At 38.1% G+C, this 17314-nt stretch overlaps 1 protein-coding gene across 1 annotated transcript; it reads right to left on the reverse strand.

Annotated features, from left to right (window-relative positions):
• Positions 1-2452: 2452 nt before the first annotated feature.
• On the reverse strand, positions 2453-17092 carry rtn2b (reticulon 2b). Its single transcript, XM_038296930.1, has 7 exons — positions 16935-17092; positions 10865-11072; positions 10586-10724; positions 4107-4176; positions 3926-3972; positions 3776-3834; positions 2453-2953 (listed from the first exon to the last, which is right to left on the reverse strand). Exons 1-7 carry the CDS (start codon positions 16945-16947, stop codon positions 2851-2853), a joined length of 639 nt encoding a protein of 212 aa, XP_038152858.1. The 5' UTR covers positions 16948-17092; the 3' UTR covers positions 2453-2850.
• Positions 17093-17314: the final 222 nt, after the last annotated feature.

Consider the following 17314-nt stretch of genomic DNA (forward strand, 5'->3'; position numbering starts at 1 on the left):
GTTATACTGTATTTTAAGGACCAACAGGAGGTGGTGCATTATTTTGAAGTATCTAAGAGCCGTCGCTGGAGTTTCAGTTTGGCTCCATAAATCCACACAGGGGCAGAAATGTGGGCCAAGCTCAAACAGCTTGGACAAAGAGCAGCAGTCTTTTTCACAGGATTCTGGCCTGGACTTTGACTAGGCCATCCCCAGAATTTAATCGTCCTGGTGGCAGATTTTAGCAGTTTGTCCTCCTGGAAGGTGAAAATCATCCCCCAACTCAAGACTTCTGCAGCCTCCAAAAATGATTCCGCTCTGCCTGAGCTTCCCTGTCCCTGCTTAAGTAACGCATTCCTATATCATGAGATCACACCCGCTGGGTCCAAGGTTCATGTTTGGCTTCACAATGATGAACTAATTGGTGTTGGTCTGTCCAGAAAATCCCAATAAAATACACGGAAGTTTGAAGTGGTGACAGTTAAAGATGTCTGAACAATAGACACAATTTAAGCCCTTTTTCTGGAAGGTTTCTGTGGGTTATTTTTGGAAAAGAAAAACAAATCCACTTAAACTGGTCAATGGTAAATCTCCCAGTCGAGCAGGAACTGGTCATTGAGGTTTCATCTAATACCAACTTTTCTCTTGTGTTTTTACCGAGATACTCTCTGTGAGCAGCTGCTTTACTTATTCTCACAGTAAATTAGATCTAAAGGTTTGAACAGTTGGAGAAAAGATTAAGACCAAAACTTTCTTCTAAAGAGGAAAAAAAAACATACATTTACCTGCTCAGATTAGAGGCAAATACACTTAAATGTGTACCTTTTTCATTAGTTTTTTAGTGTATTGCCTTTTGCACAGAAATGTTCTGAATAAAGCAAAATAGTTTATATTAAAAGATGTTGATTTTATGTCTGCATGTGAAAGAGGTAAAGAGTTTCCTGCTTTTGGTTTCTCTGCGTTTTGTAAAGTGAGATTTGAAAAAATTTGAATTCAGAATTGTTCGGAAAAAAATATTAATCTAAGGTTTTGGGAGTTTTTTTGCTTTTTTGCTCAGATTTTTTTCTCCAAATTATTTACTTCAGATTTACTTTGCACTTTACAGATCCCTCCTCTTCACTCCATACTAAAGATTATTTAAACTAAAGCATAGTTTGAAGCAATTTTCACCAGATTTTTAAGGTCTGACTTTAACTTTTTGCCACCAGAGGCGCTAGACCAGAAACTTCCAGGTTCACCGACAGAACTGCACAAGATTCTGATAAAAAAAACTTTGGACCAGTAGATCTTAAGCCTCTTTCTCAATAAAAAACTAGGATACACTTTTTTCAAACATGGTCGTCCCGCTAACAATTAGCATTTTGCCCCCTTCCTATTGACTAAAAAAGCTGATCTAACCCTCGATGGCAGCTGCATGTCTGTTGATATCATCATGCTGGGTTAGCGCTGATGATGTTACCAGCGCGATAGAAATCAGGACAATAAACAATGGAGAGCAACATGGAAGGAAACAGGGCGTAGTCAGTGTCTAATGTATTATGTCTGAATCCCTCTCACCAGAGCTGCACCATGTTTATCGAATGTAAACAGAGTTGTTTCTGTGTGTTAGATCAGACGCGACTGGCGCGGTATGTTGACTTCGATGCGTTGCGTTCAATGGAATCACGTAATTTAGTGGGTGTGGTGTTCCCACAGCATGCCGATCAGAGCCGAGGAGGTTTTAACGTGGGTCGCTTGCCGAGTTGTTTGACCTGGATAGACACGCGTCAATGAACTGTTCCCACTGCCACTGAAAGCCCATTGTTCCCTGGTTTAAACGGGTTTTTCGGCCAGTGGGAAAGGGGTATAAGAGTCCTGGAATTCCTGGTAAAGGCGAGAAGACATTGACCTCTAGATGAAATCCTCCATCAGATAACAAAAAATATGTCTGCTAAAGGTCAGAGCTAAGTAAGCTAACAGTTGCTGTTAGCTTATTTAGCTCTTGTGTTTAAGGGAGGCTCAGACTGACGGAAAGCAGCGCTTTCCCATTCAGGGACGGATCTGACCCTCAGAGGGAGCAATAATTTGCATCTGGAGATGAAGACGGAGCTGAAAAGTCATTTAATGAGTGTGGTTTAAGCTAACGTGGGTCAAAAGCTACATAGATTTGCTTTAAAAGGGATACCTTCTGGCAATCTGACTGATATACAATCTGATGGTATTAAAACTTAGCTGCTTAAATCTGTAAATCAGCATAATATTTAGCACTGACCCCTGGTCGTCAAAAAAAGGGACGTTTTTTATCAAAATAATTCAAAATATAGTGCATAAAACTGAGAAATGTTGTTTTACGTTAGTGTTTAAAGCAAATATAAAAAACATTTTTAAACTGATTTAGAACCAATTCACCTGCAGAGCAGAACAATATTATTTCAAGTCTTTCTGAGGTTCCTAACACTTAAGCTGAGAGCTTTTAAAAACTACTAGCAGTTAATTTTTTTTTTATTCTACTTGGCAAGCATTGAAGGATGTAAACAAAGAATTAGATGTGTTGTTTCAAGAACTGTTTGTATGAAAATGGCGTTTATGTAAAAAATACACCCGAATAAAAAGATAAGGATGTGTGGAAAAGTGCATGTTCTCATTCATGTGGACATTAGAGTTGCCCACAGAGAGCATCTCAGTAAATAACATTTCCCTCCTCATCCTCAGCCCCTCTTTTTCTCTGTGTGAATGGCAGCTTTGTTTCTGCTGTCGGCATCAATTAAATCTTCCTCCCATAAACAATCACGGTGGAGAGATGGAAATGAGCTGCCCCACCGGCGGCCCCACACACGATGAACCCTTCCAACATTTTCTGAATCCCAAATTCCTTTAGTGAGCAACCAGAGGTTACTTCGACTTGGACTTCTGTTTTAGCGCTGGAGGAGCTGAAGGCACCGGTTTGGAGGCCAGGGCAGAGGAAGGTCTCACCATCTGGTACAGGCCGTCAAACCTGAGAGAAGACGAGGAAAAACATACCAATAATTTATTAGCTGGTATTGATATTATTACAGCAAGTATATGGAGTGAAGTTTGTTCCATTAAGTTGCAAGCAAACAACACATTTGTAAATGTTTAAATGTGAAAAATAAATGCGAACCAGAAATGAATCTTTGAAAAACATTTGAATCAAGAAAAGCTTTTCAGAGAAACGTTGTTGTTTTCTCTTATTTCATCTTTTTCCAATTTAAGTTTGGAAATAAAAAGCTAAGAACTCTTTTTACAGATTTTATATACAAAAAATATATATATATTGTTTTTTCAAATACTTTATTTTTTTAAATTTGAATTTTTCAAATGTATTTTTTAGGGATTTGTTTGTAAACAGGTTTTATATTTCTCTCTCTAAGCTTCATGATGTGCGTTCTTCTCAAATTATGTTTAACTAATCACATTTTCTTCACTTTCAGTCCAATATAAACTCGCTGTTGCTAACATCCAGCAGGCCGACAGAAGAGAACAGAATGTGATCTATAAAATATGGAAAAAATCGTAAAACTCAATTTGAAAAAAAAAGAGTAATTTGAAGAGAAGAAAGCATAGCACAATTTTAAATATTTGATAAAAAAATAAAATATGAAAAATAGATTGAAAAACAGCAAAGTCAATGCCAAAACCATTTTTTTTATTAGTATGTTGTCAAAGGTTCATTTCTGGATTTTATTTTTGTTTTTGTTTATTCAAATTTCTATTTTAAAATGCTTTGCTTGAAATAATAATGTAATAAAATTCACTCCGTGAAATGATGTTTTGTTTTTTGGAGCAGATAACTTGCAGATTTCTGATTTTCTTCATAAATGCTCTCAGTGCTCTGGCCACCTTCCTTATCCGGACCTGCCATCAGAACCAGAGGTCAGGATCCCTGAAGCGAATCTCTATCACTGGGTCAAAGATCAACTATTCGTTAAAAAAAATAAACATTTACCTGTTGTTTTTTGTATAACAAAGGAAGAGAGAAAACTGCAATTACAGCTGCAAGCAAAAACAAAAAGTAATTAAAATCCAACTTTTCATAAAATGAAGGATGTTCAGCTATAAGACCCAGGCAGACGGCCAGCAGCAGGGCCTAGTGTTGGTTTGTTTAGGTACTGGGTGAAGTCACTTACCAGCGATGATCAGAGTCAGCCCATTGGTGGCAACGCCCACATATGTCAGCAGATAGAGTAGCAGCACAAACTGAGACACAGAGGATAAGTTTGATTAATCCCAATGTGATCACAGATAAACAGCAGATGGCGCTCCAACGCCATCAGAACGCTCTTTAATTTCAAACGAGAGGTGCATCGAGGAGAGGTTAATCAGATCAAAGTGTGTTTTGGAGATACTTTGACATGAGGGCAGATTAGCTGATAGGATGGTTCTGCTTAGCTGCAGTTTTTCAAATAGTTACGTTGTTTTCTTTTAATTAAATCATAGAAATAAATCACTCAATATACTTTGAATGAACTATAGTATTTATACATATACAAACATAAACACATAAATTGCATTGGTTATTTATCTTTAATTACATGTGACTCTAGATGACTCGCAGACACACTTTTCATTCTTCCCCATAAAACAAACGTAGTTCTCAAAAGAGCATTTGTTATGTATTTGTGATGTTTAACATCAGTATAGTCCTGGAATAATTACCTACTATTTAGGGTCATATCTTCAGTTTAGGGCTGAACAAATTGTCAATTTAGGACATTCCAACTCTAAGTGTCTTTGCTGCCACCCTCTGGTTTATAGAGGAACTGCTTGTTCTGGAGTCTGCATGGGAACAACAAACTCTGACAGGGAAGATCAGTGATTGGCTAAAGCCGGGCATACACTGAGCTATTTTTTCAATCGTTGTACACAGCTACTGCTCACACTTTACGACAAAATCGCAGGGTGTTGTCGTAATGTGCAAGATCACAGCTCACAATGCATATTCTCACAATGTGCAACCCGACGTTGAGATGCAATCTAACTGCTCACACTGTATGTCTAAAAACCACGTGAGACTCAGCTCCGCTGTGAGATGGCGCGAACCGGACTTGTCTATCCAGAAGCTAAACGAGCAGAAGAGGAATATAAAACTCACTAGAATGAAAAATCGTACGGTGTATGCCCGGCTTTAGAGATCACCATGATGGCGGTCATTAGCCCTGATGGATTTAAAGCAACACACTTTTGATTAGGGATTCTAGACCTGTCATTTTAAGGTCTGGGGAGACAATGACATATTCTCCATTTCCACTAGCCCATGCTGAGTTCGGACCAAGCTTGGTTCTTAAAATCATTTACACATCACGCTATATTGATTCTTTGCCTCCTATCAGAGATCCACAGTGCTACGGGTCTCTAGGAAGGAATTACGCAAAAAAAAGGCTGCGCCCATAACATTCAGGAACCTCTTTTCTTGAAAGCGTCCTCTGCCCAAATTTCAAAGGGAGCCTCATTCTCTGCATCCCTCCTTATCCCAGGGTGCACCACACTCTTTTGATACCATTTATTGTTAATAGGCTGAAAAGAAGTGTTTTGAGCAAGTGAAGAGATCTGTGAATTACAAAGTCAGACACGCTGGAACCCACGAAATTAGTCAGCTGACTGTAAATAGGAGATGATGTGGTCTGCTCATTCGCTCTTTGTTATCAGAGGAGCGAGCCACAGATGAATCGCACCAAGCCCTACTGTTGAACTGGCAGTAGATTCAGCAAGGTTCTGTTGTGTCTGGTGCGGTCCAGTTGTTGCGTTCCATTTACAATCATCAGTTATCTTGGTTGCTTTGATTGGACCGTATCAAAAGGCTAGTGTAAATAGGGTTATAGTTACCAACCTAGCAACTTTTTAGCAATATGTAACTATCAACAAATCTCTGCGCTGTTGGAGACTTGGAGCTTAGAGTTCACTGTCCTCAGCGAGCAGTGAGTGCTGCTGCAAGCCCCGCCCCCCTCCAAATCCAATCAGACTCAGCACCAAACTGGCTGCAGTCTCTCCTGTGTTTCTCCACTGAAAATAAGTTAGATGTGCGGAAAGCTTAACTGGTCTGGATTTAAAAGCAGGATGAAAATATATAATTCAATTTTATGTTTTTGTATAACTCCAATAACTGCTGCACTAAAATAGATCCTCCCTGCATTTCATTCATACAAAGACTCATCCACTGTGTGTGTCCCTGTTACTTTAAGTTTGATTACATGTATGTAGTTTTGGATCAGGTAAAACATTTTAAAAAATTAAAATCTTAAACATATTCAGAGTGTTTTTATTACTTGCTGTATTTTCTTTTCTTCTACCAAAGGATTACCAACTTTGTAACCAGGCTGATGAAGCCATGTAGTGACTTCAGGTTTTGGCACAGCTAATATGGAAAAGTTGGCAGCACTGAACTGTCTCTAAATGACCCAGTCTCCCTCTGTGTTCTGGTATCAGGCCAGTTTGGACCAGTAGATCTAGCAGTCATGAAGTTACTGCTAAAGAAGAGGAAACATTCACCTCTAAATGAAATCCTCCATCAGAGAACCAGAAATATGCCTGATCAGCTAAGGGTCAGAGCTAACAGCAATTCTCCGTTTGGTTAACACTGGTGTTTAAGGGGAGCTCAGACTGATGTAAAGTGGTGCTCTGAGTCACATGACCCATTCAGGGACGGATCCAAAATATGATTACAGGCACTTTTCACTGTCAGGGCCCCACATCACACCCAAGATGCACAAAATGCTTTTAAAAAGGGTTAAATGATTTTAAAACAAAATATGATGGCAACTATGGTTAATAAAAGGAAAACACAGCCATGATTTATGACCGGGTGATCCTCAGAGAGGTTTTTGATTAGTTTGTCAAAGTTATTTTGAAATATGAGTCAAAAAAAAGTCACAAAAAAGAAATGGACAGCAGAAAAAGCCGCGTCTGTCCTTCATTATTATTGGTTAATATCAAATCCTCTAATATTTATCAAATTTAGCTCATACTGGGTTAAAACTGATCAAATGTGGGCCTCTTCAGTCCAGCCTTGTTCTAGGTCAAATATTTTTAGATAGCTGCAAATGTTTGAAATGTTTGCAGATGTACAGAAGCCATTTTCTTATCCTTTTTTTTCAGCCTTCTATGGTATATTTTTCTGTCTTTCTCACTTTGAAGACTAGCTAAGCTCATTACACATCTAGCTGCATGCACGTTGTTACTGAGAAGAAAAGCTGATATGGTACACATTTCTCAATAATAAAAATATAGGAGAGGAAATGTTTTTACTACCACTAGATGGCGCCAAACATTTATGAATCCAACAGTTTTGCTCTGGAATTAGCTTTTTTTTTATTACTATCACACCTTCTTTCTTGCTCTTTTCTTTTCAATTTTTGTCATGACAACCATGTGCTTTATGTCTTAAACCAATACAAAACGGTGTATAATCTAAAGTTGTAAGTAAATTTTAATTTTTCAATTTTCTTTGCAGATAAAAATCTCCAGAATGTGATGTGCATTTTTCTTTTGCTCCCCTGAGAAAGGTTCTGTGGAGACATATTTACAGCTGATCGATGCTCATCTAAAGCCTGAAATTCCTCTGATTCTTTTCTGCAAAACGTCATATTATACTGAAAATGTATGTAAGTGGAAATCATGGAGTCGGATCCTCTGTCAGACGTTGGTCTGTACCTTAGTTGGATCAATTAGAGCATTTCCTGTTTGAAGGTGCAGCCAGTATTGTGCCTGCGTGTGCCTCCTCCACTTTCTGTTGTTTAAAATCTCAATAGAAACCTTTAGTTTGAGGTCCTAATGTTATCAAACATGTGTAAGATGACAATAAATATGTAAATGCAGCCCATGTCATCACCACCTTGGGGGTTACCCCCATAAGCGTCGTTAGACCTATTTAAGGGTGGCTTCAGCCACCCTTTCTTTGGCATTAGCCACCCTATAATTATTTTGCGATTTTAAAAAATATATTTTTTTTTTCTGTATTTATTTTTTCCTCATATTTTCCCAAAACAAATGCAGTAAAGCACCGAATAAAAGCCATAAAGAAGACAAGTTAATCTGAACAATCATAGGCGTAACTTCCTTAAGGACTGGTGTGGACATGTCCCCACCAATATTTTGTACACGTATTTTGCTTTCGGTGCTGTGTATATCTGATTAAAACCCCATTCATGCCGCTCCTCAGAAAGAAAATAAAAAAAGTTCTCCCCGCTGCTCACCGTCCACAAACCCCGACAAAAAAACTCAGAAAAAAGAATCTGTTGCCTCTCGCTTTCTCCCCATCACCCCCCTCCAACCTCTCCCCATAACATTTGAATTGAAGATATCCGCGGGTGGCGGGTCGGGTTCGGTAGTCATCCTAACGGGTTCGGGCGGGTGCGGGTTGGTAAAACTCGACCCATGCAGGTCTCTAAGCTACACTACATTCAGTATCGTTGCCATAGAAACAGACAACAGCGCCAATATATCAGAATTATACTAAAACACACGCAAATAATTTCCCACATAAAAAACAGGACTTTCAGTCCATTACAGTTTTCCGTTTTTAGAGGGTTGTTTATTTTGCGTTTATTAAGTGATGGCTGTGGTATATTAGCTTTCACTGCTATAAGCTTTCGCAGCAGTGATTGATTAATTTAAACACCTGCTCTGCTGATGGTCTATCGGAGTTGGTGTTTAGGTTGAACATAAAGAACACCTTTTATTTGAAGCTTCTTGTAGCTACTGTTTTAACCCCTTGAACCCTACGGACCCACCGGCGGGTCCAGCTGCTACATGACCTCGTCATTTTACCAAACCCCCAGTATTGATGTAAAAAACATATTTGGCACAGTTTGGTGACATTTATGGATAAGTGTGCCAAAATGGCCTCTCCGCCTAAGAAATTTCTCACTAATACCATTCTAAAATAAATATGATTCATCTGATTGAGTCCACATTTTGTATATTTTTACACAACATTTAGATTTGAAAGACTGTACTACTTTTTTGTGCTATAAATAATATTTTGGTAGTGTTTTGCAATGTTTATTTCAAAGAAAATGTTGGCGAGGTTCAAAAAATGCAAAATATTTTGTATTTTGTCCCTAATATTTCAGGCAGGGTCAAAGCTACAATGGTGCTGACACCAGAAAACCATTCTATGACATCTTACCTTTACAGATGTACCAAAGGTTTCTTCTTAAATCTAATAGCTTTGAGGCTATAAGTTATTTACTTTTGTGTGTTTTTGTCAGGCAGAAATTTATTTATACCCCCTTAGGGTGTAAGAGGTTAATCCCGGCTTTACTTAAAACTTTTTCCTGACTTTGATAGTGTTGCCATTCAGTAGCAAGCACTGCGCCCCTTTTTCTTTTATATGTACACGTACATTTAAGATTTAGCGTGTTAAGTTGACAACTCATGAGCAAGCTGCTTTTTGCAATCTAGCAGGAAGGTAAGGATAGGATCTTGCAGGTGTGACGTCACTCTGCAGGGGGTCCAAAGATAAAAGATTTAAACAATTTTGGCATTGGAATTTCAGATTTAAGGGAGTTAGAAAGTTCACTTAGTAAAAGTGCAAATAATAAATCTGATACCGATTACTTTTAAGCTGGTTGAACATACTGCGACAGACTGGTGACCTGTCCAGGGTGATCCCACCTCTCACCCAGAACGTGGCTAGAGATATGCACCAGCACCTCCTGATCCCACTGAGGGATAAGGTTAAAGAAAATGGATGGTTGAACATAGTCCGCTCTCCCAGATTCTATCAAATCAGTATTGATACCCTCAGGGGCGGATTTAGGAAATTTGGGGCCCTAGGCAAAGACAGGCAGGGGGCCCCCTGAGAAGAAAACCCATAAAACAGACCCATTCTACAGATAGAGAAATGTTAATAGAATAGACATCCATTATCTGTTCTAGGTTTTGTCCCTCTCTTCTTGTCCCTTTTTTCTCTCTATTTATCAGCGTTCTGATGGCATTTTAGCCAAAGGATTTTTATCAAAAACATAATTAATGTGCACAAATAAGGATTAGTTGTATTAACCATACATGGAAACAGAGTTTTATGGGGCCCCCAGAACCTGGGGCCCTGGGCAACTGCCTAGTATTGCCTAATGGTAAATCCCCCCCTGGATACCCTACTAGTGGATGTTCTTGACAGAAAGACGGAGTTGCTTAATCATATTCTGCTTAAGGTCCCATAAGATCTTGTCCGAGTCCTGGTTTAAAAGTAAATTAATTTTAAAAAGTGACCCAAAATTGACTGTCAATAAATGTTCTACAAAATTGATATATTTATTTGATTTGTACTGTCTGTTTAGATTTATGTGATATTTTTTGCACAAAATATATAAGTGAATATTGTAACAGTTATGTTTTCAACTGTAAGCATTAAATTGATAAATGTTATTCGCATTTTTTTGGCTTTATCCTTTCCAACAAAAAAAAAAAGGCGTCGCGCAGGGACCTCCCTTTCCTTATGAGCCGTCCCCACCAACTTTCAACACAAAGTTACACCCTTGTCTTAGACAACGCCTTAGCAGGTGCACTGAAAAAATTCGGCGCGCGCTACGCGTGCGCATTATCTTCTAGGGGCTGAGCCACCCTTGTGTCTTAAACCTAGAGACGCCCCTGGTTACCCCTCTCAGACCTTAACAGAGTCGATCATGTTCTCGATGAAGAGAAGTCGTTTGATCTCTGTGACAGCAAACGCAATCAGCAGCACCACCTCTTCGACCAGCATCACCGTCTCCTTATCCGTCAGCGAGCTGTCATAGTCCAAATACGACCTGAGGAAACAGAGTCCCCAACACCCAAATCAGTCAGTTCAGCTCTTCAAATTTAAGAGACCTTTGTTTCTTTCTGACAGGGAAAGGGAGATCCGGTGAGCATGCAAAAGTAAACCAGAAACGTGGGCAGCAGAGCTCACTGGAAGGGGTGGACTCCAGGGTTCCAGCGCAGAACTTCCAGCAGTTTGTAGTAGAGACGAAGAGAAGCAGTGATGCACATGATGCCCAAGCAGACATGAGAAAGCACGGTGATGGCACTCAGCTGGAAGAGGCTGGCCAGGCCCATCACCAGCCCCGTGAAAACCACACCGGTCCACCTCATGTTCCTCCAGTACACCAGATCCATGACTGCAACACACAGAAGAAAGTGAGGTGATGGGAACCCATTCACATCCCCACACCCACCACCAGATATGCTGCAGCACTTAGATGAGAAGAGCTAATCTTCAGATATCTTGGACAACTATTGGAGAAGTGAGGAAGACAGAATTGAAAAAGAGTTCAAATTTAGGTCAGATCTGTTCATATTGTATATTATGATTTTTCATTTTGGGGTATTAACACGTAAATACTAAACTATTCAATAATTTATGTTAATAGAAATGCAAAAAAAACTTTCTAATTAAAGAGTTACAGGGAGAGAATGGGAATGTTTTAATGTGAACAAAAATATATGTCTGAAAGGTGTAACGTCTAATTTCTTCCACAGCACGACCCTCACCTGGACTCGTACATACACCAGACACACATCTCATCTCAGTTCTTTAGTTTTTTCCATTTTAAGAAGGAAAAATCACTAATCTAATGGAATTTGCTTTCGGAAATTTTCGAGCAGACCTCAGCCCTGAGCTAAATCTGGGCGTTGGTGAACACAGCTGCTGGATCCGTACTTAACAAATGTTTACACTCTGGACCGTGTCAACAAGATGACACCCCACCCAGGTGAAAAAAACTCAGCAAATAGGCAAACTTTCTGTTGCCTTTTGTATCTCTGCTTCTGTCTCCTTGAAATCCGTCGGCCGATGGTCGCTTACAATGAGCCTGGTTCTGCTGGAGGTTTCTTCCTGTTAAAAGGGAGTTTTTCCTCTTGGTGTGGGGGATTGCCTTTTAGTCAATGAGTCAATACAATCTCATGATTTGTATTTGACACAATTTCACTATATGATTTGGTGAACTGTAAAGTGCCTTGAGATGACGTGTTGTTAATTGCCCCTATATAAGTAAACTGCATTGAATTGAATTGAAAATACAAAAAACTAAATGGTGCTTCATTAGTGCAGGTTTGTGCAGTTAAAATTATCATTTGTGAAACTGAATTTCTTTTTTTTTTTTTTATAATGTGTTCTGCTGTTGTTTTAGAGATATTAAAGATGATTTTTTTTTAGGCCATCCAGGTCAACTCTCCTGCAGTAAGCTCCAAAATGAAGAAAAATTATATGCTTTTTCTGTGCTACCTGATTCATGCAGGTCAAATTTTGTTTTTAAGATAATTTTTAATCTCTACCGATGACATCACCATCGCAGCAGACGTTAGTGCTTGTGTTTCAGTATATACAATTATTCTGTAACATATCCTCTGTAAATTCCTAGTCATCTGGGTCTTAGAAACCAAAAACAGACTTAATTTGGAAGGCAACCGGACTTTCTCTCACTTTTTTTTAAGACTTTTCCACAACTATCCAGGAATCTCTGTCCATTCTGTTGGCTCGCACCAGACAAAACTAGTTGGAGTGCTGATGGATTTAAGTAGCCCAGAGGACCAACTCCATGGTTACAGAACCAATTTAAGCAGGTTTGTAATTGATACTGTTATTTTTTTTTTCTAATCTCAAAATTGCATGTAAGAAGACATTTAGAATTGCATGTCTGTTAAAATGATGGTTTCAGCCAAAATACGAAATTAGATTTTCCATTTTATCTAAAAGCAATTAAATATTTTGTGTTGTATCACATTTATTTATTGCCTGCTTCACCAAACCTGACATTGATCTCATGGATGAACATTTCAACATGGGATCAAGCAAGTTTCCCTCTTTAACATTAGATGAACACATGCAAAGCTGTCGAAAGTATTAATGTTTATTACTCCAGTAGAAGTATAAATCTTACTGTTTAAAAACACTTTAGTAGAAGTGAAAACTTAAGCTTTTTACTCCTGTAAAAGTGTAAATGTACCATTTCTAAAACTACTTAAAGTATAGAAGGAAAATTAATGCATGGAAAAATGTTAAGGACAGAAGCTTTGCTGCATTACCCTATTAAAGGAACATTTTTCTACAATTCTGGATGATAATTCCTTAGAGTTCATTTTCTTAGTTTTATAATTAATGGTAAGGGTGTCAAATTTAACTTTGCATTATCTAGAAAAACTATTTATCTTGGAATGTGGTGAACAACAAGTTGGGGCAGCACCGAGTCCAACCACAAAGAAATTAATTGTCAGGATGAAACAAATTATTTTAGTTTTTTTTGTTTTGTTTTGTTTTTTAATACCAACAATGAAAATTAGCTTAATGGAACAAAATTAATTAATCTATTTTTAAAATTGAAGTAGAACTAACAAGTTGTCTAAAATATAATTACTCCAGCAAAGTATAGCTAGCCAACCTTTCTGCTTAAGTAACAAAGTATGTGTACTTTGTAAACTTGACGCCTCTGATCAGCACAGCTGAGAAGCAGCTGCCTTTCATCATAAAGCTGTTTAAAATGCTCAAAGTTTCACTGAGTCCAAAATCTAATCCCAGCATTTTGTATTGAGGACCTGGAGAGGGAGTGAAAAACAAATACAACTATTTCAACTTCAAAAGCATTTCATGATTGCACAATTTGAATGAAATTATTAAACAGAAGTTGTAAACTGTATTTTTCAATCTATTGTTAGATACTGCAGTTCGAATCCAGTTTCTAGAATCTGGAAATAAATTAAAACATTTAAAAAGGTAATTCCTGTTCATGAGGTTTTTATGCTTTCTGTTTCTAAACACTTTGAACGTACCAGCATCCTATAATAGTTCATGAAACTTGGCTACCTGGCAACAACCAATCAGAGCTCTCTTTCTTCTGTAGTTCAATTATCACACATTAGTTAACAGGTAACGGTCAGCAGACGACAGCAAACATTTTCTGTCTAAATGTGGACTTTCACCTCTTGTTTTCAGAAGGGTTTATGCGTCCGTGAGACTGTAGGCTTTCCTCTTTTATTGTCTGGTTAATTGAAAAAATATAGTAGGTTACTGATTTCTCTTTTCTATGTTACCTGGTATGTTACTTATTTAAACTGTTTAATTTGTTTTTTTGACGCAATAATAATTATTTTCTCATTATCTCATTGAAAATGTGTTAATGTAGCTTAATTACTTTTAATTAGGTTGTTTTCTTTGTGCTTCTTAAGCTCACAGACTTGCTATCAGTGTATCAACCCTCCAGACCACTCAGGTCTTCTGGCTCCAGCCTGCTCTGCATACCTAGAACCAGAACTAAACATGGAGGAGCAGCATTTAGTTCCTATGCTCCACTTATCTGGAACAAACTTCCAGAAAACTGTAAAAGTGCGGAAAGCCTGAGTTCCTTTAAATCAAGACTAAAAACACATTTGATTAGGATTGCCTTTGACTGTTCTAGATAAACTGTTCAACTGAAACATCATTAGTTCATCATAATTAGTTGCTGTTTTATTTTCTTTATTCCAACAGTTTTTATTTGTTCTTTTTTTTTTCTGCATTATATATATATATATTTTTTTTTTCCTATTTGCTTTGATCCTGTTTTATTTTCCTATATTTTAATCATGTAAAGCACTTTGCATTGTCTTTGTACTGAATTGTGCTATACAAATAAATTTGCCTGCCTTGCCTTTACTAATGACGCATTTAAAGACCTTTGGAAAGCTTAAATGCTGTTGGAATTTCCTGTGTTTGGGGACAATTGACAGATCTAGCCATGTCTTCTCTTCTGTTTAACTCTTAAAGGTATAGAGGATGTCCTTTTATTTCCGGGTGGATCATCTAAATAAGTGGTCCTCCTAATTGTCAATCATTTTGATGATTATGTTTACGTCAGGCCGTCCTACATGTGCGTCCCGTTAGCTATCTTTGTGTGCACATGTGCACTTTCGGGCGTATATCTGTGGTGACGATTTCAGACAGTCTTTGAAGCTTACCTTTCTCACCGCGGTTCTTTGAAAATGGCCGAGGGTCGTAGGAGAAAAGGTGTCTACGAAGTGTATTAAGAATAAGAGAAAGTCCTCAGAAAAGGCAGATATATCCCAGAATGCTTTGCATGGAGAGCTCTCTCAAGCATCTAACACAGCCATTAACAAAATGACATCAGTTAATCCTGTGGAGCCGAGTGAGAACAGAGGTGAAGTTGAGGGCGGGTTGTCAGAGTCGAGCGAGCGGCAGAACGGTTTTGAGCAAGGGTGTGCAAGTTTAAAAGATGCACCTTGTTTTCAGTGCACGCTCAGTACAGTGGCATCAAAATTACACCATAGATGTTGAGCAAAAAAAAAACGAAATACAAAGTTTGTCTGAAAATTGTTGGGACTACCCAAAGTAACACATCCAACCTGCACCACCTATAGCACAGCCATGCTATTGAGCTCAAAGTTGTGCAAAAGCCTTCATTGAGCAAAAATGTTTGTTTAAGAGGAAATATTTTCTCCTGTTCAATGAGACATTACTGAATGTCTAAACCTAAATGGGTACAAAATGTTTATATTTAATTAAAAATAATATGTAAAGTGATTTATTCAGTAAATGAATTATAAATAGATCAGTTGGATTTCCTGCACATGCTTTTATTTTCACATAGAAGAGCCGGAACATTTATGGTGCATTTATTGTTATCGAGGTAAAACCTCCCAATTTACCATCAAACTGACTTGAGGTCATATCGCCCAGCCCTACTAGCTGCCGCCACAAACAGCACAGCACCAGCATGAGCACTGCCAACACTATCGTCAGAAAATCAGACTGTCTTCAAAAAATATTTGAATCCAATGCAACACTGCATGTGAAGATGCTGTTGTGTCTGAACACAGCCGTGCATCACCACTCACACGCTTCTAATCAAGGTCAATCTGAATTGTTCCAGGTAATGTTTCCAGATTCACACATAGCTAAATCTGTGGAAAATAAATCTAGCACACTAATGGCTCAAATGCTAACAAAATATAAAACCCTAAGAAAGAGGTATCTGAGATAAATATAAACTGAAACATTTTGAGAGTTGGAACTGGAACTGAAAGCAAACCAACTGCGACGCATGCAATAATCATCTTTTCTTTTTTTTTAAATGAATCATTTGTACCAGATGTACCATGATCTGTATGTTTTTGTATCCACTGAAGGGCTGAAACAATTATCGGATTAATCGATTATTGAAATAATCGGCAACTATTTAAGTAATCAGTTAATTGATTAAATTATTCTTTAGTTACAGATTTAATCCAATATTTTCTAATATTCAGTTAAGTTAATATCCAGTTAAGTTATATTTCATTTTTAGTGCTAGGTCTTAAAATTTTCTCAAGGTTCTTTAGAATACATCCATTTTTATATAGTTTCTTTCTTGTCATGGGTATTTGTTGATGGCATTAAAATTATTTCAAAGAGAACTAAATAGCATGAAATTAGAGTTAGTCATTTCTGTATAAACTCTGAATAAAAGTGAGAATGATTCATTACTTCTCTGCAGCCTTTCTTTGGTCACTGATGGATGTGACTGCATGCCACAGCAATCATAGCCCCATAATCACAAACACTGATCTCTTGGACATTTTATCCATTTCAAACAGTATCATACAACAAGTATCATAAAAACGTGTGATTTTTAGAAATAAACTGCATTTAGATATATGTATACGTTTGTTAATGCTGTTATGAAAAAAGACAATTTCTGACCATTTCTTTGAGCTTTAAAACTCCATTAATCCTAATTTATCGTTTAGAAGATTAATCAAAACAATAAACAATATAATACCCACCCCTATTCACCATCAAGTCATTTCATGCACATAACTCTTTACTCTAAAGCATAAAATCAGCAATTGTCAATTATTTCCTCATAAACATAAACCGTCCCAGTCTGTCCACTAAAGAAAAACTGGACTCAGACTTTAACCAGAACCTGGGTTTAAAGGAGAGAAGGGGAACCTATCCTTTCTCTCCATTGATTCTCCAAGCTTTTAGCTGTCATTTGTTATTTCCTTACGTTTGGAGGCCATTTCGGCGGCGATCTCCCCTCGCTTCCTTCAGTCCTCCACTGCTGGCTTGGCTCTGCCAGGCTTTTTTTGGCCTCCCCAGCTCTGTCAGCAGTATAAGGCAGGACTGGCCTAATTTTATCCCTCACTGGATACACCCAGTGAGGGATCACTCACATACAATCTAGGGAACCTGAGACATGTCTCCTCAGCTTCCTGGGACCCTCATGGCTTCTGAGGCAGCGTGTGGCTTTCCTGCACACAGAGGCCACTGCGACGAGGAGCAGATGAGGAAACAACCCAGATCTGCAAACAGTCTCCTGCACCAGCTGTACATGGCAAAATCGCTAAAGCACACTGAGGATGCATCTCATCATGCAGGAGGTCACAG

This window comes from Cyprinodon tularosa, unplaced genomic scaffold (genome assembly GCF_016077235.1).
Source record: "Cyprinodon tularosa strain WSP-4 unplaced genomic scaffold, ASM1607723v1 ctg110, whole genome shotgun sequence".
NCBI lineage: Eukaryota > Metazoa > Chordata > Actinopteri > Cyprinodontiformes > Cyprinodontidae > Cyprinodon > Cyprinodon tularosa.

Coding starts and splice junctions, on each gene's coding strand:
- rtn2b (XM_038296930.1), bottom strand. Junction 4,177..10,585: donor ACATGATCGACTCTGTTAAG/GTCTGAGAGGGG, acceptor TCTGTGTCTCAG/TTTGTGCTGCTACTCTATCT. Junction 3,973..4,106: donor GCTGACTCTGATCATCGCTG/GTAAGTGACTTC, acceptor TTTTGCTTGCAG/CTGTAATTGCAGTTTTCTCT.